The sequence below is a fragment of the Epinephelus lanceolatus genome, chromosome 5 (assembly GCF_041903045.1).
Source record: "Epinephelus lanceolatus isolate andai-2023 chromosome 5, ASM4190304v1, whole genome shotgun sequence".
In the NCBI taxonomy this organism is placed as follows: Eukaryota; Metazoa; Chordata; class Actinopteri; order Perciformes; family Serranidae; genus Epinephelus; species Epinephelus lanceolatus.
The window spans coordinates 19,840,732-19,862,276 of NC_135738.1; the positions used below are offsets into that span (position 1 = coordinate 19,840,732).

A 21,545-nucleotide genomic window follows, 5' to 3' on the forward strand; every position below is an offset into this window, starting at 1 on the left:
ACAGCGTTGAGTTCAGGGGTCAACACAAATGACCGGAAGTTCAATTAACGGTCGCTGCTCTGGTCGCAGCCGTTGCTAATGGTAAGCTAAGTCTATGGCTGTGTCCGAAATCATTCCCTTCTCACTAAATAGTGCACTAAATAGTGTGTTCGCCATTTTGTAGTGCTGTCCGAATGTTTAGTGTAAATTAATATACCCTAGTGGACTCATAGTATCCCACAATGCAGCGCGAAAAGTAGTGTACAACCAAAGAGCATGGATACCAAGAGGCAAAGCTCAATAGAACGCCCCATAGCAACAAATTCCCCCATGGTTTCGTCCTACCGCCGCCATTTTGGACTGTCAACAGACCGCAGCAGACCTGCTTGCATACAAAAACACACAGACAAACTGAAGTATATCGCTATTAATTATGCTTACAGTGCTACTCACCTCGTGATAGCTTGGTCACAGCTGCTTTTTCACATTTTTGTAAAGCAAAATATAGACTTTAAAAAAAAACAAAACGAGGAAAAACGGCCGAGATGGCATCTCTACATATTACATCCACTTATGAGAAGATTAACTTAATTACTCCTTCAAATAAGCCATCATAAGCCAAACTACCAAAAAAATAAATAAAAAATAAAAAAAAAAATCAATATTTTAGGTAGAAACACATTAATGGCGACGGATTTTACCAATTATTTGAGAGGTCTTAAAAGCTTTCTTGTTTTTAGTTACTTTGGAGACACAAGCAAAGAGATATTGTAATTCGACATGAAATAAATTTATGTTAGGTTTAGTCTGAGTGATTCTAGATTTATGAATGTGAAACTTGCCAGTAAGACAGATGACTCTGAGAGCACAGTTAATAGGTTGTACGTCTGTATTACAGCTCAGAAACAAGACCATTTCTTCTGATATTGGTGTCATTGTATTAAATGCTGAGAAAATCAGTAGAGCAGCATCAGTCCAAAATTCTCGAGAAAAGGAACAAGTGTAGAATAGATGAGAAATTGATTTGCTTTCAGCTTTACAGAAAGAGCAAAGTGGAGAGACATCTGCTTTAAATTTATGCAATAGTTCATTACAAGGATAATACCTATGTAAGATCTTCAGATGGACTTCTTTTATTTTGTTTGGTAAAAGGAACTTATGATGGTCTGTCCAAACTTTTTCTGCTGAGATATCAGGAAAAGTTATTTTCCATAATAGAATAGATTTGGGAAAGCAACTCTGAAATGAAGTAAGTGTCTTTCTGGTATGCAGATTGCTACATATACCACCTGAAATATCTTTTCCACCAATGAAAAGCTTGGGGATTTCTGAATTCAAAGAACCATATATTACTGCATTTTTGATAAGGAACAGTAACTTAGGAGATATACTTTTAATAACATTGTTATAATCTTTTCGAGAGATATTAATACCTTTTTTCTGAACAAAGTCTTTATATGTGTGGGGGTTACCTCTATTGCTAAGTACATCTAATACAAAGATTATGTTCCTATCAAACCAGTCTTTCTTGAATATGGATTTGTTTCTGGAAAGTATAGGCCTATGCTGATTGTTCCAAAGTATGCATGAATGTGGAGAGAAATTATGTTTGAAGGCAATCAACCAAGCTTCAAGAGCTTGTTTGTGAAAGTTAGCAAGCTTGAGGGGCAGTTTATCATATTCATAATTAAAAGAGAGTAGAAAACTCAGACCGCCACACATATTAAACAACAAATTAGGAATGTAGAACCACTGACAGTTGTTCTTAGCCAAACACTGCTTAATCCAATTAATCTTAAAAATCCTATTAATAGTATGGAAATCTATTGCATTCAATCCCCCATCAGAGTAGCTCCTGATGCATGTTTTTCTTTTAATATACTCTGTTTTGTTTTTTCATATGAACTTGAAGAGGAGAGAATCGATTGCTGCACATGTCTTCGGGTCAACATAATGAGAGATGGCAGGGTATACTAATCCTGAGATACCTTCAGCCTTTGACAATAGTACACGACCTTGAATAGTGAGGTCTCTTTGCAACCAGGAGTTAAAGATTTTTTTTGCTTTTTCTATTTTGGGTAAAAAATTGTTGGAAATTCTATCAGGGGATGATTTAGTTATTGAGATACCAAGATATTTAACTGATTTTTTAACCTCTATACCACTTATTGATGTCTTATCTGTATCATGTACTGCTAAAATTTCACATTTACTCTGATTAATTGTAAGACCTAAGGCTTTAGAGAAATTCTTTAACGCCTCTAATATGACTGGGACTTGAATATCATTTTTTAAAAAGAGACAAGTGTCATCAGCTAACTGACTAATAATTAAATTATTCTCACCTATTTTTATGCCTTCAATATCAGTGCAGTGTACAGTGTATAAATTGAGAAGTTCAGCAGCAATTAAGAAAAGAAATGGGGATATTGGGCACCCCTGTCTAATGCCTCGTTTAATATCAAAACGTGGTGAAGTCCCATGAGGTAATGAGACACTACTATTAATGTTGTTATATAGAGTGTAAACTATTTTTCTGAAATTTCTCCCAAAGCCAAAATGGAGTAAAGCTTCATTTATGAATGGGTGTTGTGCTTTGTAAAAATCGAAGAAAAGTATAATTGCTTCATTGCTAATAAAGTCAGAATAATCTAGTATGTCTAGGATTAAACGGATGTTATTGCTAATGTGTCTGTCCTTCATAAACCCAGATTGAGAAGGAGAGATAATTTCATCCAAACAGGGTTTTAGTCTTTTGGCATAGAGTGAAGCGAACAGTTTATAATCCGAGTTTAACAAAGAGACTGGGCGCCAATTATCTAAATATAAAGTGTCTTTGTTAGTCTTAGGGATAAGCATAATGAGGCCTTGTTTCATTGATTCGCTTAGCTCTCCACTCTCTATACAAAAAAAGTGAAAAAGCAAGTGGTAGATCTGACTGAGAAGCCGAGGACAGTATCAGCAGATAGCCTGTCACTCAAAACAGCCCTTATTTATGCGTAACTTTAAGCTTTAATAAAATGTAAACAGGTAAGTTATATAAAAATTCAGCCCTCATACAGTTGTCATGAAGGGGGAAATTAGCTAGAGACCTAAACCCTTTTTGTACCAGACTGTTTGAATGTTTATTTCTGTTGTCAAATGGGGAATTTTGACATGGGGGTCTATGGAGAATGATGTGCTCTTGGAGCCAGCCTCAACTGCAACACAGTATCTAATCCTAGTGATTACAGCATTATTTTTTAAATCACCATTTTTTTTTTAAACCAAGTGCTTTTGTTGCCCAAATCTTAGACAAAAATCTGTTTCAACAAAACTTGCATCTACCCATTGTGAACCACGTGAAACTCGTCTTCTTGTCGAAGGTGCAGTGTTGGAGTGAAACTTGATACCTTGGGGGCTGCAGGAGGGTCATGGGGCAGTGGACTGGACATACCACTTGTCAATCACTAGTAGTCACTATGTGGTACAATATTTTATCCCATTGTTGTTCTTTTTAAAGGTTACCTTGTACAAACTGGCAAAGGGACAATCGATGAAAACTAGCTTTTTAAGCTAATTCGAGTGCATTTACATGTGTGGTTTTTTTGTACACAATGTTTATTAATGTGCATTGTCCCTTTCAAATAAACTAAACTAAACTAAACTAAACAATCAGGTAAAGGGGCGGTAGGTTTTCTGAGACGTTTGCTCTCACACAAACTGTGCTTGGCCCGGCATAAAACAAGGTCCGGATTGATTAAATTATTTTTGGAAATACCTAATTTTCTATTTTAGAAAACAGTATTTTAGAACAGTGGTAACAGTCTGGAAACATAAATATTTTTCCATACTTTATTTTTCATTTTCCATACTTTTTAATACCTGGAAATTGATCAAATTTATTTCCATACTTTTCCATACTTGCTTAGGAACCCTGTTGAAATGTTCTGATGTTGCATTTGTGTTTGGGTGGATTTATTGGGCATGCTGTAAAAGAAAAACAGAATAAAGATATTGCACACATTGAATAAAGCTGCTAAAATTTCAAAGCACTGTATACTAGCCTGCAGACATTTTTGTACTTTTAAGTTGTAAAGGCTTCTGACACAAGAAACAGCTTTGTAATCCAGATTGCTCCTCATCTTATCTACCAATGGACAATGGGTGAGACTCACCGAAGGCCCCCAATACAATATTATCGTAGGATTGCTGCAGGGCTGACATTTTTCTGGAATGACAGTTGTGACTTCGTCGAAAAGCCCATGGGATTTTTCCTTTGGATTATTGCAGACAGTCAGCTCTGTGGCAAACAAAAGTACATGATAATTATACATTTTGTTTATATTTAGCCACTTGTAAGCAACTGCCTGTCTTTTAGACACAGAAAAGCTTCAAAATTCATGAGTGGGGTACTTACCAATGTATTTTGTCATACAACAAAATGTGCAGTGTTAACAACAGATCTCATTTCAGGCGTCAAACCAAAAAAACATTTTAAAAAAATCCATAAACTTTGAGATGAGGGAACTGGGACTGCAAAAATGCAAACTTATTACAGGGTTTAAGGGACTCATTCCTGGAGCGCTCTACAGTTAGGTCAAGATACAACATCACTGTGATAACATATATTGCGATATACCGCAATTTATCACCTTTTTTCAACTGCAAATAAAGAAAAAGCTTTGTCAACATTTGTTTTATCCAGTATCATAAAGTTTTTAGTCTGTTCATCTGAGTTCAATCATTTTTATTGCAGCAACGTATATCTAGTGGATTTCTAGTTGACACGACCGAACAAAGGACCTGAACCCAAATGCACGACTCGAGAAGCAAAGTACAAAATCAGAGTTTATTTAACACAAAATGAAAATCACTTTCGAGAGAGGAAAAACCTACAATAAATCTAAGAACAAAAAATGATCTAGGAAATAAACGCTAGACTAAAAAACAAACAGAAAATCACTCTACTGAGGCTGAACAATCAGTATGAAAAAACAAACAGAAAATCACTCTACTGAGGCTGAACAATCACTATGAAAAATCAAACAGAAAATCACTCTACTGAGGCTGAACAATCACTATGAAAAATCAAACAGAAAACAAACATGAACAAAGTATCAAAATAACAAGACCTGACAATGGCAATGGCAAAATGGCATGGATACGACGCTGGTTCTCTGACACGAAGGACAAGACGAACTGGCACAGGACAAAGGGAGACACAGACAAAATATACACACAGGGTAAGGGCACAGGTGGAAACAATCAGGGGCGAGGCAGACAATAGGCTCGTTCGAGATGAACTGCGCCTCGCCTGAAAAGTAGACGAGAGCAGGCGGCTGCAGCGGGGGGCGTTGACAAAAAGCTGCGGTGAAGTCGGACAGTTTCCCGACAGTTTCTAGCAGCCTTCAGTCCGTGCAGGAAGTCACAGACACACTTACATCCTGTCTGGAATGATGTCAATTCATTAAAAAAGTGGTCAGACCTAGGCTGACCAAACGTCCCCTTTTGCCCGGACATGTCCACTTTTCACATCCTGTCCGGGGCGTCCGGGGGGTGTTTATAAATTGATGATAATGTCCGGTTTTCCGTGTGTGTGTGTGTAATCCCCGAGAGGCTGCCTTATCGGCGGATCTCCAACACTCACAACGAGGAAGCAGCAGACACCCGCATTATTCTGAGCTTCCAAGATGCCGAAGCGAAAGTGCAGCTTTACAGATGAATTGCAGAAAAAATTCCCAACTTACTGTCCCGACCCGGTCGGGATATATGGGAGGCTGAGTGCACCGTGTGCAAAGCTGGCACATATGTTTGTGTGTCTAATAGAGGTGCCGGGGACCTCAAAGTTGGATTTTCTAATACAGAAGAGGTATTATTTAGAGCATTATTTCATATTATTTGTCCATTAAGACTTGAAAAGATAGCTATTATTTTACAAGTTGATTTTTCTAATACAGAATAGACATTATTTCTATCATTATTTCATTCCAGAGATTTTACATTTATTTTACATTTAGGCCTATATTTATTTTTGTACAATTGAAACTTGTAAAAAGATTATTATTTTAGGCATAATAAAAGCAAGTTGAGTAACCTCTGAGAAGCCTATCTAAATTTCTGTCTTTGAGAGACATTATTTTGTAATATAACTGAATTTTCTATCCATACATATGAACTTTAAATATATTAAAATTATAAGGCATCTTTGAGTAAACTGCGAGTATCATTTAAGTAGGCTATCGTGACCGGGCGAGTGTCCTCTTTTTTGGAAATCAAAATATGGTCACCCTAGTCAGACCCATATATCAGTTTGTTTTCACCATCAGTCACACAACATGTTTTCTGTTCACAGAATAAACCTTCAGGTCAGACAAATACAATCTTAATCTCTAGAATGCAACAAAAATGAGTAGTTTATCTAAAACGTCATCTTGTTGAGTCGACATCTGAACCAATGAGCTGTTAGATCAGGTGAGAGCCAGGCGGTGCAGTCGGTGGAGAGCAACTGCAGCGCCTGGATCTAAAAACTGCGGCCGCCTCACTCTCGCGGTTTTATCGCGGTCCACTTTTGTAATACGTCAGAGCAAGGATGAAGTCGGACACAAAACTAACCGGCATGCATTGTGCGCCGATCGCCGGTGATCGAATCTGCGCAGGACTGGCTCATCTCGACCGAACCTAATCAGACCAGCGGGAAAACACACAGGGGAAGGAGCAAGTTGCCTGAAACGAGAGGAGAGTTAACTTTCAAAATAAAACAGGAAATCACAAGACAACATAGACACAAGACAAACTGATTAAATGAACTTAACAACGTTTCTTGGTTATGACACCCATTCAAGTTAGCAGAGCGCTAAACCAGAAGTTAGCTGTTTGGGCACTCTTGGCAGAACTCAGCCCCTGTAAGTCTCTAGTGGGCCACACAGTGAAGAGGTAGTGCCGATAATCCCTGGATTATCTGAGTAATTTTATATATGGCAGTTGAACCATTTTTGCTTCATGCACCACTGAGCAGGAATGAATAGGGGCCCCACATCCAACGCTGTATCCAGTTCTCCTGATACACCCATGCCGCCACAGCAGATAAGGAAAAACTACCCCCCGCCAAAAAAAAAAAAAACCTTTAACAGAGAAGAAAATGGTAGAAATCCCAGGAAGAACAGCTGAGGAGGAATCTCTCTCACAGGACAGACAGATGTGCAGTAGATATTGAGTGTAAAAAGTAATTTGCTTGACATTATGTTTCCCTCAAAACATATTTGCTGTTTTAAATCAACTGTATTTGTAGGAGGCAGGGCTGCACAAACACATATGCATATCCATGAACACCCTCAGTTCACCTGAGATTATTATTAGTATTAGGGTTCAGCAAAATTTTGCTGTGTTAAGAACCATGTCAAAGCAAGCCCTTCTGTTTGTTGTGTGTCAAGGCGAGCGTTTCTGTTTGCTATGTGTCAGAGCCAGGCTTTTTGTGTGCATGACAGTATGCAAAGACAACTTTGTATGTGCTGTAACAACACGCGAAAACAGTGTCTACTTTGGCATGTTTTGTGGGAGGGTATTGCTGACAAAACCAACGTGATATTAATCCTGCCACCTCAAGCAGTTTATATTACTTGTAGTGAACAAGTTATAATCATTTGTACAATTGAAAGTACAAGCTTGCAAGAAATGTCCTTTTTTTTTTTTACATATATTAAAATTGGTGAATTTGACTGAGTATATTTGAATTTGAATAGACAGCCAAATGTTTTGGGTCAACATCCATCTGAAAGCCTGGTGGCACAGTTTAGGATGATGTGCCGAATCCAAACTCTTTAGCATAAAATGCCAATAAGAATATTTTATCATTTCAGATTCAATTCAGATTTGTAACAAACCAATGGTCTGGTTTCGACTAGAGTTGTTAGGAATGGCTTGTAAACATTTAACTGACTATACTTAATCTACATAGTTACTGGCTGAATTAGTAACTCTGAGCAGTGACACACATTATTTTACTTCCTGGTTAAAAGTTTATAAAAAAAGACTGCAAAAGCACCAGAAACAATTATAATCTTATAATTGTTGCAAAAGGATGGCTGTTGCAATATTAACTTGTTTTTTGTACTGAGCTGAAGATAGACTGTCAGGATAAGCCCCAAATGTCACAGCATTACAGTATATTATATATAGTATAATATACAGTAAATTCATTTGAATTGTGATGCAGTTGCTTTGGTTAGGAAAAAAGTGGAAAAAAACTACATAGTGAGTAGACTTAAAAAAAAAGTGATTAATCATTTCACCCTCTGATTTACTGATTTATTTTGCGTATTTGATTTGTATGTCTTCTTTAAAAAAGTAAATTCAAATAAACACAAGAAGTTTGTGGTCTAGAGAAAGGATCAGCACTCAGTGAATAACCTCCTAAGCCCTATGATAAGCTATTATAGCGAGGCTTAACTATACAGACCAGTGAGCAGTGATAACTAACATGTCTTTGGGGTTATCGGGTGGGAACCTTCTTTCACCAGCGTTTCGTCTAGTTGGTCCCACGACACCTCCAGGAGGCTAGACAGTGATCTCTGGCGTCCCAGAGACACTCCCCTAATGCCAGGTCTCACTGCTCCCCGCAAGAACCCAATAACCTCCTTTACCTTACTTACGCATGGCTTTCTCAGCCCAAACAGCACTGCCACTTTCAACCAAACCCAGCTCCAGGTAGAAACAATGCTGATACTACCTTTAGTAGCACATTCACCATAATATCAGGAATATATTTTGCACGCTGAAAGAACGAGTGTAACCTACTTGTGCTGTGTATGTATACAGTGTTTGAGCCTGGATTGTCTGGCAGTTGGTCAACTGGCTCCATCCATGAGGAACAAGAGAAGATATAGTCAAAGCTCAGTGACTACTACAAAATAATGTTGAAATAATAGAAGAGTTGATATTGGGAAATTACACATTTTAAGAAGTTATAGATGCTGGCTCAGGCTCTGACAGGTGTGTAGCTGATCATTTGGAACTTACTGCTGTATTAATAAGATGTTGAGGCTCACAGAAGGTTTTGATGTCTGCCTTGTAAGCCTTGTTTGAAAGATGTGATTGACAGTTTGCCTAAGTCTTTTGCAGCGCAGTTCAGTTTTTACCACAGCTACGTACATATGAGAGTATTGACTTTTACCTTGCTTTCCCCTCTTGTACTATGTACTAACTGAGTCATATGTGTACCCAATGCTTTCATTCGCTTAAGCACCACCGTGACAGTTGTAGATAGAATATATAGAACAATATATATAGACGCTTTTAGAAAACATTTTTGAGAAGTTTATGTAGAGTGTGATACTATCTGCAATATTATATCTTACATTCTGTGCAAAGCCATGGTGTAATACAATACAGACAGCTGGGCATCAAAACTACATTAACAACATTTCAGCAGAAATGTAAATCTGACCATAAACGTTTTCACACTGTATGTTTCTCTGTTTCACTAGGTCAGGGAGCCAGGTTATCGCAGTGGTGGGTAACATGACATGACACAGATGGATATCGTTGTGGGCAGCAGGATTTCCCCTGTACCTGACCAGGTGTCTTCATGGTGTAAGTGAGAAGACTGCAGATAAATGCAATAGCTGATAAAGGTAGGTAGGCCACACTAATGATGTCATACTTCTTCCTTTTTAGTTGTCTGTCACCTTATATTAAGGTGATTGTCCCCACTTCAAAACATTCTAACTATCCCTTTAAACTATCGAAATGATTGTTCAGATTTTTTGAAATGGGTTGTATGAGGTTCTTATCCACAGTCAGTGTATCGCCTGCTGTAGGTAATGGTGGAATAAAAAGATCCAAATGCTGTTCTCTCTCAACTCCTCCATTGTCTTGTTTGTGTCTATCCAGCCGGTAGTGATTAGGGTTAGGCTGTTTTTGTAAACAAAATAATGGTAATGATATTTGTTATTGATTAGTAATTGTTTTCCCAAGGTTGTTCCTTCACCTTTAATGGTTTCACAGTTGTACCACAGTTAGTCAACAGAGCAGTTTTCTTTTGTTAGACTGAAAAAGTACACTAAACAAAAATTTAACACTTTTGTTTTTGCTCCTATTTTTCACAGGTTGAAGTTCAAGAGCTAAGACTTTTTATGCACTCAGTAGATATATTTCTCTCAAATTTTGGTTGCAAATTTTTTAAAATTCATGTTGCTGAGTAGCTCTCCTTTTCCAAGTTAATCCATTTACCTGCCAATAGGTACCCCAGAATCCTACACACTGAATCTCTAAGAGGGCTACTGCATGCTGACCTTTCTTCATGTTTTTTATGCTTTTATCAGTCCAGCACATGCCTTAAACAGTTTGAGGATCTGCGCGACTTTTATGCCTTTTTAAAAGAAAGTAGGCCAACCTTTTAATTTCCTCTGATTCTGAATACAGTGTAGGTGAAATGAGAGAATATTTGTACAGCATTCATGTATATTTAAGTTTTGTCAAAAACAATCTGCTAAGATCCACCTGCATGGTGCTAATGTTGTTACAACAGGATATTTACCCATGGTAACAGATATGCTGCTCTGTTAGGAAGAAATGGCACTCGTGCGTAGAGTGTCAGATACATGGCATTCCTGGAATTTAAGCCCATGTTGTGTAGAAAGATGCCTGTCATAAAAACACGCGGACATAGATAAAAGGAATCGATAAGTTCGAAGGCATATGATTCTGATGGATGAGACAATTTGGAGCCAGTTCTCAAATGGAACCGTTCTCAATTCACATCCCTAAATCTCATTGTAAATGAGATCAATATCAAGTCAAGTCAAGTCAAGTCAAAATTTATTTATATAGCACATTTAAAAACAACCTCGGTTGACCAAAGTGCTGTACAGTTCATCCAAAGAATGAATGAATATTTTGTGAAAGCACTAGTAGCACATCCTTCTATATCATCGTAATATCAATATTGAGGTATTTGGTCAAAAATATTGTGATATTTGATTTTCTCCATATCGCCCAGCCGTAATTGCTCTCGCACACCTCAGATATGTATGTACAGTATGTGCAGTACATCAGAATCTGGTCATGCTAGACTGTCATTTTGCATTTTAAAGGTCTATAAGTCTCTGTCTAATATTTGGTTAATATTTAAGCAAGTGAATTATGAATGTACTTAACAGATATGGAGGTACAACCCACAGCTTTAAATGCTATGGATCAGTGAGAAAGGTACACAAAAGAATACCATAAATGAAGCATACAGTGCATCGTATCACCAGCTGAATCTGTGTGTAGATGATGTATTAGTCTTTAATAAAGATCAACATCAAAATGGAGCTGTGGAGAGTGAGAAATAGGATGTTTTGTGACACAGACCTCATGTGAAGATGAAATGTTGTCATAAGCCACCTCTTCATGGGTGTGATCTTAATGGGGACAAAAACCACAATGGTTGACACCCAGAAAGTCTCTTTTACCCCTCCTTAACTGCAAACATCCAATGAACTATATTACATGACATTGTTGGAACTGGACCAGTTTGCCCAGCCATCCCTGTCAGGACAGGGACAACTCACGGATCATGAGAGCAGCCAAGATGCCACTTGAATGGGTTATACCATGGCTCACCCTCTACTTTGGATTATCTGCAGCCAGCACTGGTATGTACACTTAACAAAACACAAAGAGAGCTGCATATATTAAATTCAACAATATTAAGCTGCGCTGTCTATCGAGTACAAAGAATCCCATCCAAGGAAGAAAATTTTATATAATCAAACCTATGTAGTCTGCTTTTATCGGACATTATTAATAGTGTGTCTTTGTTTTTTTCAGTCATGATTCCGACAATGACCCAAGTGTACACAATTAAAGGTATTTTTCTTTTTTAAGATGAAATATAACAAACAAGCCCATGTACAGTTTGAGCTACAATTTAATCTATCTTTTTTTCCTCCACAAAATAGAAGTGAGACCTGCTCACAACGACCAGATCTGCAGTACATGGGGAAACTACCACTTTAAGACTTTCGATGGAGATTTCTTCCAGCTTCCCTCCTCTTGCAACTATATCCTTGCATCCCAGTGTAAGGCAAGCTTTGAAAGTTTCAACATCCAGTTCCAACGGCAGGAGATGGATGGGGTCCCCACCATTAAGAAGGTCACCATGAGACTGGAGGGAGCTGTTGTGGAATTAGACAAGACTTCCATCAAAGTCGATAATGAACTGTGAGTGTGTTTTGATGTTTTGGCTTTTGCTAGTTGTAAAGAAGGTTCTTGTCTTACTGTGATGACTTGGTTGCCCCCTCTAGTGTCACTATACCATTCAGCCAGGGTGGCATTTCAATTGCAAGAACCGTCTCCTACATTAAAATCGACGCAAAGCTCGGTGTGGTCGTCATGTGGAATGAAGATGACGCCCTCTGGGTATGTGTATTATTTATTATGTGCTGTTCTCATACAATGCACTTTGGCAAAATAATATCTGATATTGATTTTTTTGAACTTACTAACTTGCAGTTAAACATTGATCCACTTATTTACATTTAATTCAATTTTACTCAGGGTGACTGCAGGTCTTTAAAAATACTACTTAAATTAATGTCTTAAATTCAATTTTGAATGAATATCAGACCTTTTAAGTAATTAAATTGCCTTAAAACTGAAATTGTGAGGTCTTAGTTGGCACAAACATTTTATCTTATTTCATTTATCTATCTTTTAATTTATATTCATCAAAAGTTGAGTTGAGCTCTTATGTGTGAAAGTCCAAATTTCTGATGTTACAAACCTACCACTTGACCTTATACTGTCTTTTAACTTTATACTTGCACTTACTTGTTGGCAAAATAAGATCAACCCAACTCACTTACTGTTATACTAATAACCATAGTCCTACATAAAATCTACCTCTGCATGGGACTACACAGCTATCTTTATATTTAGTTTATACTTGGTTGCAATGCTTGAACAAGAAAACAATGATTTGTCCAAAAATCAGTCTTAAATTTTGTTAAAAAATGACCTTGACAAGGTCTTAAAGAGCATTAAATTTAAGTGTCTGATACCTGTCGACACCGTGTTACTGCTGTTGAGAGATTAGAGATTTGACCCAGGTGATATAAAGATTAATCCATATGAAATCAAAAGGAAGCAACTTTGAAAAAATGCATAATATTAACTACAGTTAAGAGATTTCATCTTAATTTCTGCATTTATTTTAACCCATGTTTTCACCTGTTTTTAGGTTGAGTTGGATGCAAAATTCAAGAATCAGACCTGTGGCCTGTGTGGTGACTACAATGGAGTCCAGGTTTATGATGAGTTCATCAGGACAGGTAAATAAAAGTAATACATTTTAAAATATTCTGCACAGAATCAGTCTTCACACTCCCTCAAGGCTCATTTTCCTCTAGGAACTGGGGAGTCTTTCACTATTGAATACTATGGGGAGGCCTCGCAAAACGATGGTCCCAATGAAGAGTGTGCAGCAATGTCCTCTTCAGCCACGCAGAGCTGTGCAAATCAAGTATGTGAAAATGGATTTGCTTCAAGTAAACCCATGTATAATGTTAGGTACAATTTGAATATATCATATACTTTGACCCACAGACAGACCTCTGTACAAACTTGCTGTCAGGACCAGCATTTCTCAGCTGTCAAAACCTGATTGATATTGACTCGTTCACCAAAGCCTGTATGAAGGACCTGTGCCGCTCCAACAACAGCACTTCATGCTTGTGTGCAACCATGTCAGAGTACTCCCGTCAGTGTGCTCATGCAGGCGGACAACCACAGCAATGGAAGACCGCACAACTGTGTTGTAAGAACAGCAACTGAACGTTTGAGTTTCAATAATTTTGCTGTATTCATATCAGAGTCACTGTTTTTAAATTGTGTCTTTTTTTGTGTTGAATAGCAACAACATGCCCTTTCAACATGGAGTATAAAGAATGTGGTAGTCCCTGTACTGACACCTGCAGCAACCCCCAGAGAAGCCAAGTGTGTGACGATCACTGCATGGATGGATGTTTCTGTCCATCTGGTAAGTTTCCTGATTGTAAAACCAGCACAGACGACTTTTTGAGTCTGGCAGATGTCAGAGTGTTTATTCTGTTCATACTCATATTCAGACTCTCAAATTATTTTGCTTGTGTTCTTGACTCTTGCCATTGGTGTGCAAAATTAGTTTTCTTGCTGTTGAATTGCCGCCAGTTTGTTTAAACAAACAAAAGCTGAAGTTATAGTTTTGACAGAAGGCTTGTGTTTTGATATTTAGTTGCCTCCAAATACTGAATTAATTACATCATGTTAATATAGTCAGTTATGGCATTTCTCACATTTGTCCTTGTGCCTCAACACTCTTCTTTGTACAGTTTAAATGCAACACTGGACATAGCTTTGGCTGCTATCAGTTAGGTGCACATAAACAGCTGTGTAGCTTACATTCTGCAAATTAATGCGCAAAGTTGTCAGGCAATGGACAATGAAATCTGTGAGGTTTTGGATAGCGATATGTGGATATACTCTGTTAGCTTTGACATCCCTTAAACATATGGTGAAATGACAACAATATAGTTTTTGTTTTGTTAATTCATGTGCACAAATTAATGTGGTTTGAAGACCAGACTAATCACGTCACTATGTTTCTACTAAGGGACTGTCTTTGACGACATTATACAAAATGGCTGTGTTGCTATTGACAAGTGCACCTGTTTACACAATGGCCAGCCCTACCAACCAGGGGAATCGTACACAAGGGCGTGTCAAAAATGGTAACTAATGTCTTCAGTGCAGTGTTCATATCATGTGCATTTACTGTAAGGTGATCTGACCAGCTTAACTGACTGTACTCTGTTGACAGCATGTGTACCCGGGGCCAGTGGCGCTGTGAGGATATAGAATGTCCTGGTATCTGCTCCCTGCTGGGTGGTGCCCACATCTCCACCTATGATGATAAAATGTATACTTTCCATGGAGATTGCTCCTATGTTCTCACCAAGGTGAGGCTCTCAAACTAAAATCAATGAATCCTTTAATTCACAAACAAAATTACAATACATGTAAGTAAGCCAACAATTTGTAATTGAGTGCATTTTTATCTTTTTGACTTTTAGGAAATCAATGGGACGTTCAGTGTCCTAGGTGACCTGGCCAAATGTAAAAATTCAGATAAATCAACGTGCCTGGCTGCAGTCACCCTACTACTGCCTAAACACATGGTAATATTATGGTATATTATGGTTCTCTCATAAAGTGAAAACGTATTTGTAAGTTTTTCTCCTTTCGTATCTGTTGTAAAGGTTTTGACCAGTGATAGTCAAATTGTGGCCTTCAGGCCACATACATCCTACCAAAGTTTCCCGTGCAGCTTGTAGAATATTAATGACTTCAGAAAATGTGACGAGGAAAAAAAATGTGTTCCGGTATTTAGGATATCTAGCGTTTGTTTCTTTCTATATAGAAGCAATCTCAAAAACAAATGCAATGGAAATACGTTGCGTTAAGGTGAATCTGAAACTAATTTCTGTCTTTTATAAATGGAATGTGGCTTGTGCTTTATCTTCGTGTAGGAGAACAAACCATAGATTGTATAATAAAAACAATAGATGTAGCCACTGTGAGTTCAGCATTTTGGCCACTGGTATCTTGGATTTTTGAGCCAGAAATAGCCATATTTGGACAAGAGGATGGAGCTGTAGAGGTGTGAGGGATGGATTTGACTTATTGACTGTGGTAATGCCTCCCGAGCAGCCTGTCACTCAGTCACTCAAAGTGACCCCACACTTATGCTTAACTTTAAGCCTTTATAAAATATATTATAATTATAAAATGGCGAACCCCTGTACAGTTGTCATAAATGGGGAAATTGACCAAAACTTTTTTTTGTACCAGGCTGTAAACATGTTTCTGCAGTACAATTGGGCATTTTAACATGGGGGGGGGCATCAATGGAGATTGACTCACTTTTGGAGCCAGCCTCAACTGGCCATTGGAGGAATTGCAGTTTTTAGCAATTGTGCATTGGCTTAATTTTTTTGCCCCTGAGGTTGCTGCTTGGTACAAGCTCATAGCTCTTAATATTTGGTTTAATTCTTTACAGTGTCTCTCTACACTGATATAGGCTAATATAAGAAAACTTTAATTTTGTAAGAAAGTGAAAATATTAAACAATGATAGGCTAATTAGACCTAAATATTTTTTTATTTATTTATTTTGAAAGTCCAGCCTCCACAGTGTCTGCTTAGAAAAGTTCTGGGTCTTGGACAAATGTAGTTGATCCCACAGATGTCTGCAGGCTGTTAGCATGATGCTGTTTAAATAGATACCCCTGTATATGCTGATCCAAAATAAAACCGTAATAGCTAGGACATTCATTCTTTTTGCAGCAGAAAGGTAAGGTTACTGTCTTTCTATTGCAGACTTTAAGGGGTTAAACCTGACATTTTTAAGATATTGCTATTTTTCCCCCTCTGCAGATGATTGTAGTTGATTCCAGCGGACAGTTTTTGTATAACAAACTGATCACACAGCTGCCTTTTTTCATGGGTAAGTGTTTGGTTCTTTCTGGTGTTCATTCTCTGATGAAATCATAACTTATAATTGAGTTTGCTCAAATTCAAATTCTCTCTTTTTTAAATGTGAAAATGTTTTTCCCCCCTGCAGATGATGTAACAGTCTTCAGGCCATCGACATTCTTTATTGTAATCCACACCAGTTATGGGCTTCATCTCGAGATTCAGCTCTCACCCATTATGCAGATCTACATCAAAGCCAGTGTTTCCAATAAGGGAAAACTCAGGGGTGTGTTTTACTTCTTTTAATTATGGTGTTGATTATCCACCCTTTGCAATTTGTATTCTGTTGAGTAACATTATCATTATCCAGGTCTTTGTGGAGATTTTAATGATGTGGAAGCTGACGACTTCAGAACCACTAATGGATTGATTGAGGGAACGGCTGGGACATTTGTCAACACCTGGAAAGCCAGAGGAAGCTGCCGCGATGTGACAAACGCACTCGGCGACCCCTGCACTTTGAGTATAGACAAGGGTAGGTCACAGACATCACCCTCCATATTTTAATGTTGTTTTTATCAACATTTTAACAATGAAGATGTTGATTTATTTTTGTAGAGAAATATGCTAAACATTGGTGCGGCTTGCTGTCAGACCCAAATGGGATTTTTGCAAAGTGCCATTCTGAAATAAACCCAGAAGACTATCAAACTGTAAGCAGTCATTTCTTTTTGTATGCATTTTTTTTGTATCTGTGTTATTTTACTTTTACTATTTTAGTGCATATTTCAACAATTCAGTTAGCTTGCTGCTGCTTCTCTCCACAGGCTTGTATTTATGACACTTGCGCCTGCGAAAACAGTGTCAAGTGCATGTGTGCTGCCATATCCTCCTACGTCCATGCATGTGCAGCTGAAGGTGTCTTACTGAACGGATGGAGGAGCACTGAATGCCGTAAGTTCAACCCAAATTATCAAGCGTGTAATAATGAAGTCTATATTTATAGTATTTCTAATATTTAAGTGAACTTGTTTCCTTTCAAAAGAGATATTCACAACTGGCTGCCCCCCTACTTTCGTGTATGGCTACCAAATGACAAGCTGTGATCGCACCTGCAAATCTCTCAGTCAGTGGGACTCAACATGCGAGGTTGAGTTTACCCCGCTTGATGGCTGCGGCTGTGGTGAGGGAACTTACCTAAATGAGAAGGGAGACTGTGTGCCAGCCTCACATTGCCACTGTCATGTGGGAGACATGGTGGTACGCCCTGGGCAGGTCATCAGACACCTTGGGCAAACTTGGTGAGGATTTCAATATTTGTCGTAAAATTAAAACAGAATAATGTTTTTATGGTTATTTTTAGGTTACTTTAAGAGAAAGGTGAGAAGACAGAAAGTGGGGGAATGAAATGCATCAAAGGTGTGCGGCAGGAGGCGATCTAGGGATGTTGTGGTTTAGGCTTGGGCAGTATCTATTTTCTCATACCTTCATACTTTCCTGAAATTTCACTCAGGTATACAGTATATGATGGTATTATGTGTGGCGCTGCACCCCCCACTGGCAACTTCCCTATGTTCCACAAGCTCTCCTGGCTTTTTCAGCCTAATAAATAAAGTAAATACACTCACAAAGCATCAAGAAATGTAATGTTCTGATACCTGTTTTCCATATTAAGCAATTAAACAGAGAAACACAACCATACACCTCCTGAAATCAAGTTAACCTCTTTTACCAAAACAAGACTAGCTTAATTGCCTTGTTAATTCATAGTGAAACATGCTTCATTCAAACTCAACAGAAGCAAATAAAACCCACCAAAACCGCCTTTCAATCACCAGTAAGGCTGGGTGATATGGACAAAAATTCGTATCTCGGTATTTACAGGCTGAATGGCGATATGCAATACATATCTCGGTATTTCCTTTGAAATGGGCTGCATGTTTTCAGTTGCAAGTCAAAGCCACATTTGAGATGTCACAAGCACTTTTATCAAAACAGACTGTAATCAAAATAAAATGCAAATAGAAGGAGTTTGCCCTGTTTGAAAATAAACAACTGCTCAACATGCAAATGAAAAATTATATAAAATGAATAGCAGGGCTGTATGTTAACGTTTTTGGACACAAAACTATAACACGAATATAAAAGTATCAAGTAGGCCTAAATCCATTGTAGTTTGGAACAATGACAAATCTTTGTGGGGGAGTTAAAAAGTCGTTTTCCATTGTCTTTCAATAAATCTAGTGCTGGAAAGTGATGTAAGTCTTTTATTTATTCAGGCTATTAATCTTGTTTATGCACATAGCATCAACAGAGAGGCAGAGGGAGGGAAGGGGCGAGAGTCACTTTGTCCGTGTTATAATTGTCTTGTATATGAAATTGTCGCTGCATTTTTTTAAACAGATCTGTCACCTGCATCCAGGCGCTGTCTCCGTGTCACAAAATAGACTACAACTACCAATAAGAATGTTGTCATGTTTGTCAGCTGAGTTGCCCGTTGCACCAGGCTGACCTCTGGTGGCGAATGATGTGCGCCACATACAAAATGATGCAGCCTCTGTATGAGGTTAATAGAAAAAGAGGAGTGTCTGTAGAGCTATAATTGTACTTCTTGTGGCAGTGCTTCTTAACTGTATTAATTAATCAATTTTGTTTTTATTTTCAAGAAATTGAGCAAAAACTAGCAATAATTAACCTCCCTTGTCTTTGTATGTGTTTCAGCTCCTGCCATAGTGGAAAATTAACATGCACAGGAGACCACATAAGTGAATGTAGGTACAAAGCACTCAACTCATCGTAGTATTTCTTCTGTTGCAAAATACAGTATGAGCAACATGAAGCATACAGCAGTGTCCTTCATAACACTTTTTCATTGTCATCAGCATGCACAGAGCCAATGGTTTTCATCAGCTGCTCAAACGCAAAACCAGGTGACAAGGGATCTGAGTGCCAAAAAAGCTGCCAGACACTGGGCACAGAATGTGTAAGATTGAGCCACTGATTCATGACTGTTGTTTAATTCTGTAAACATGTATACTAAAGCAGCAGATGACATGTTAAAGGGATACTTTGCAGATTTTCAACCAGCTTTGTGTCATAAAAGTTTGTGTAGTGTGCAATAAACAATGGTAAACTTCCCTCCCCGCGTCAGCACCCAGATCTCCTAGCTCGAAATGCGTCACCCAGCAGATATTTGCTGGCTCTAGGGCTCTTGCTCAAACTACAGATTGTCCCTCCACATTTTCATAGGCCTACCACCACAGACAAAAAGAGTACAGAAGCAGGTTGAGAGAGATGACCACACCTCTCTCTCTCAAACTCCAACCAACCATTGATCAAACTGTAAAACTAGGCAGCGCTTATCAAATATGAACCAAGATTTTGTTACTGTATTGCCTATTTCTCACCTTTTCAGAAAAATGTTTTAGCTGTAGCTTTGTTTAGCTATTTTGGCTGTAACATGTGAATTTGTTAACCGGAAGTGGGCTGTATGCTGTTTCCTGTATTGTAAAAATGAAGGCTGAAAAAAATGAGATCAAACAGCAAGCCGTTAGCCGTCATATTGTTCCCTGTGTCAAAACAAACAAGCTCACATTTTGTCACCTACCAGTGGAAGCATTTATTGGTGAAGTGTGGTGTAGTTAATTCTGGCTCGAGCAAAGCCAAATGCCACAGCGCTTTTTTCTCTGTTTTCTCTGGTCATGTAGCACCAATTTCAAAAATATTTTGTCTCTTTGCTGCATAGACAGCCCAGCTTTATGAACAGATTATCTGTCCAGCAGTAAAAAAACTTAAAATACATTGTTGTTACACTGTATAGGTCAGTACACAGTGTATGCCAGGCTGTGTATGCCCTGCTGGCCTGCTGTCTGATGGTAAAGGAGGCTGTGTTACGGAGGAGAACTGTCCCTGCCCATTCAACGGAGAATCCTATAATTCTGGACAGACTGTCACTGTGGACTGCAATACCTGGTGAGCCATTTAATTCCTTCCACGCTTGAGTAGAGCTGTGTCTGTAAATCAGCAGGTATATACCTTGACATTACTTTATCTGTTTAAATCATAGCACTTGCAAAAGCGGAAAATGGAATTGTACAGAAAATGAGTGTGATGGGACCTGTACCATATATGGAGAAGGGCATTACATCACCTTTGATAAAAAGAAATTCTCCTTTCACGGGGACTGTGGCTACGTCTTCACTCAGGTATTGCACGGATGTACATTTAGTCTTTGTTTGTGATTTGTCAGAGGTCAGTCTTGTAATAATGACATCAATATCTTGCAGGATTACTGTGGGGACGATATGAATGGCACCTTCAGGGTCCTGACTGAGAGCATCCCATGTGGAACAAGTGAAAGCATCTGCTCCACTGCTATCAAACTCTACTTAGGGGTACATAACACTATTATATGCATTTAAATGTCTTTTAAAAATGCTAAAAAAAAATTGCTTAGCAGAATTAGATATGAGCATGTTTCGTTTCTTTCAGAACAATGAAATTGTTCTGTCAGAGGAACATGTCAGAGTTATCAAGCAAAACAAAGGGGAGGACATACCCCATCACATCCAGACAATGGGCATATATCTTGTCATTGAGGCAAAGAATGGACTTGTTCTCATTTGGAATAAGAAGACGACACTCATGATCAGACTCAAGCCCACATTCAAGGTGGGTGAGGAGATATATAGGCATTCAGATGAATGTTAATAACGTTGCCAATTTACAAATGAACTCACTTTCATTTTTTCTCAGGGAAAAGTCTGTGGTCTTTGTGGTAATTATGATGGGAATGTAAAAAATGATTTCACCACCAGAGACAAACAGATTGTGGTTGAAGCCCTTGAGTTTGGAAACAGCTGGAAAGACTCACCTACCTGCCCTAATGCAAACACACATAGAAATCCCTGCAGTCTATACTCACACAGACAGGCATGGGCATTAAAACACTGCAGTATTATCAACAGTGAAGTGTTTGCCAGTTGCCATTCAAAGGTAAGAATTGCGCCAAGCAACTGACTATCCAATCACATTCTGTATAAGTTAGCAGAATATAAGTCAGCCTCAACTGACATTCACAATGTTTTTTTG

General features: G+C 38.3%; 1 protein-coding gene across 1 annotated transcript in view; it reads left to right on the plus strand.

Moving 5' to 3' along the window:
• Window positions 1–11,489: 11,489 nt before the first annotated feature.
• LOC117261776 (uncharacterized) overlaps window positions 11,490–21,545 on the plus strand; it is a 38,882-nt gene continuing 28,826 nt past the window's right edge. Inside the window, exons 1-24 of the mRNA XM_078167841.1 lie at window positions 11,490–11,597; window positions 11,773–11,811; window positions 11,904–12,165; window positions 12,249–12,363; window positions 13,184–13,274; window positions 13,353–13,465; window positions 13,549–13,759; window positions 13,856–13,981; window positions 14,594–14,711; window positions 14,801–14,939; window positions 15,054–15,158; window positions 16,416–16,485; window positions 16,603–16,740; window positions 16,825–16,989; window positions 17,073–17,167; window positions 17,282–17,408; window positions 17,500–17,755; window positions 19,176–19,225; window positions 19,337–19,437; window positions 20,275–20,426; window positions 20,521–20,659; window positions 20,741–20,848; window positions 20,946–21,125; window positions 21,210–21,449. Of these exons, the coding sequence (XP_078023967.1) occupies window positions 11,519–11,597; window positions 11,773–11,811; window positions 11,904–12,165; window positions 12,249–12,363; window positions 13,184–13,274; window positions 13,353–13,465; window positions 13,549–13,759; window positions 13,856–13,981; window positions 14,594–14,711; window positions 14,801–14,939; window positions 15,054–15,158; window positions 16,416–16,485; window positions 16,603–16,740; window positions 16,825–16,989; window positions 17,073–17,167; window positions 17,282–17,408; window positions 17,500–17,755; window positions 19,176–19,225; window positions 19,337–19,437; window positions 20,275–20,426; window positions 20,521–20,659; window positions 20,741–20,848; window positions 20,946–21,125; window positions 21,210–21,449 (3,219 nt within the window). The 5' untranslated portion in view covers window positions 11,490–11,518. The remainder of the gene's footprint in view (window positions 11,598–11,772; window positions 11,812–11,903; window positions 12,166–12,248; window positions 12,364–13,183; window positions 13,275–13,352; window positions 13,466–13,548; window positions 13,760–13,855; window positions 13,982–14,593; window positions 14,712–14,800; window positions 14,940–15,053; window positions 15,159–16,415; window positions 16,486–16,602; window positions 16,741–16,824; window positions 16,990–17,072; window positions 17,168–17,281; window positions 17,409–17,499; window positions 17,756–19,175; window positions 19,226–19,336; window positions 19,438–20,274; window positions 20,427–20,520; window positions 20,660–20,740; window positions 20,849–20,945; window positions 21,126–21,209; window positions 21,450–21,545) is intronic.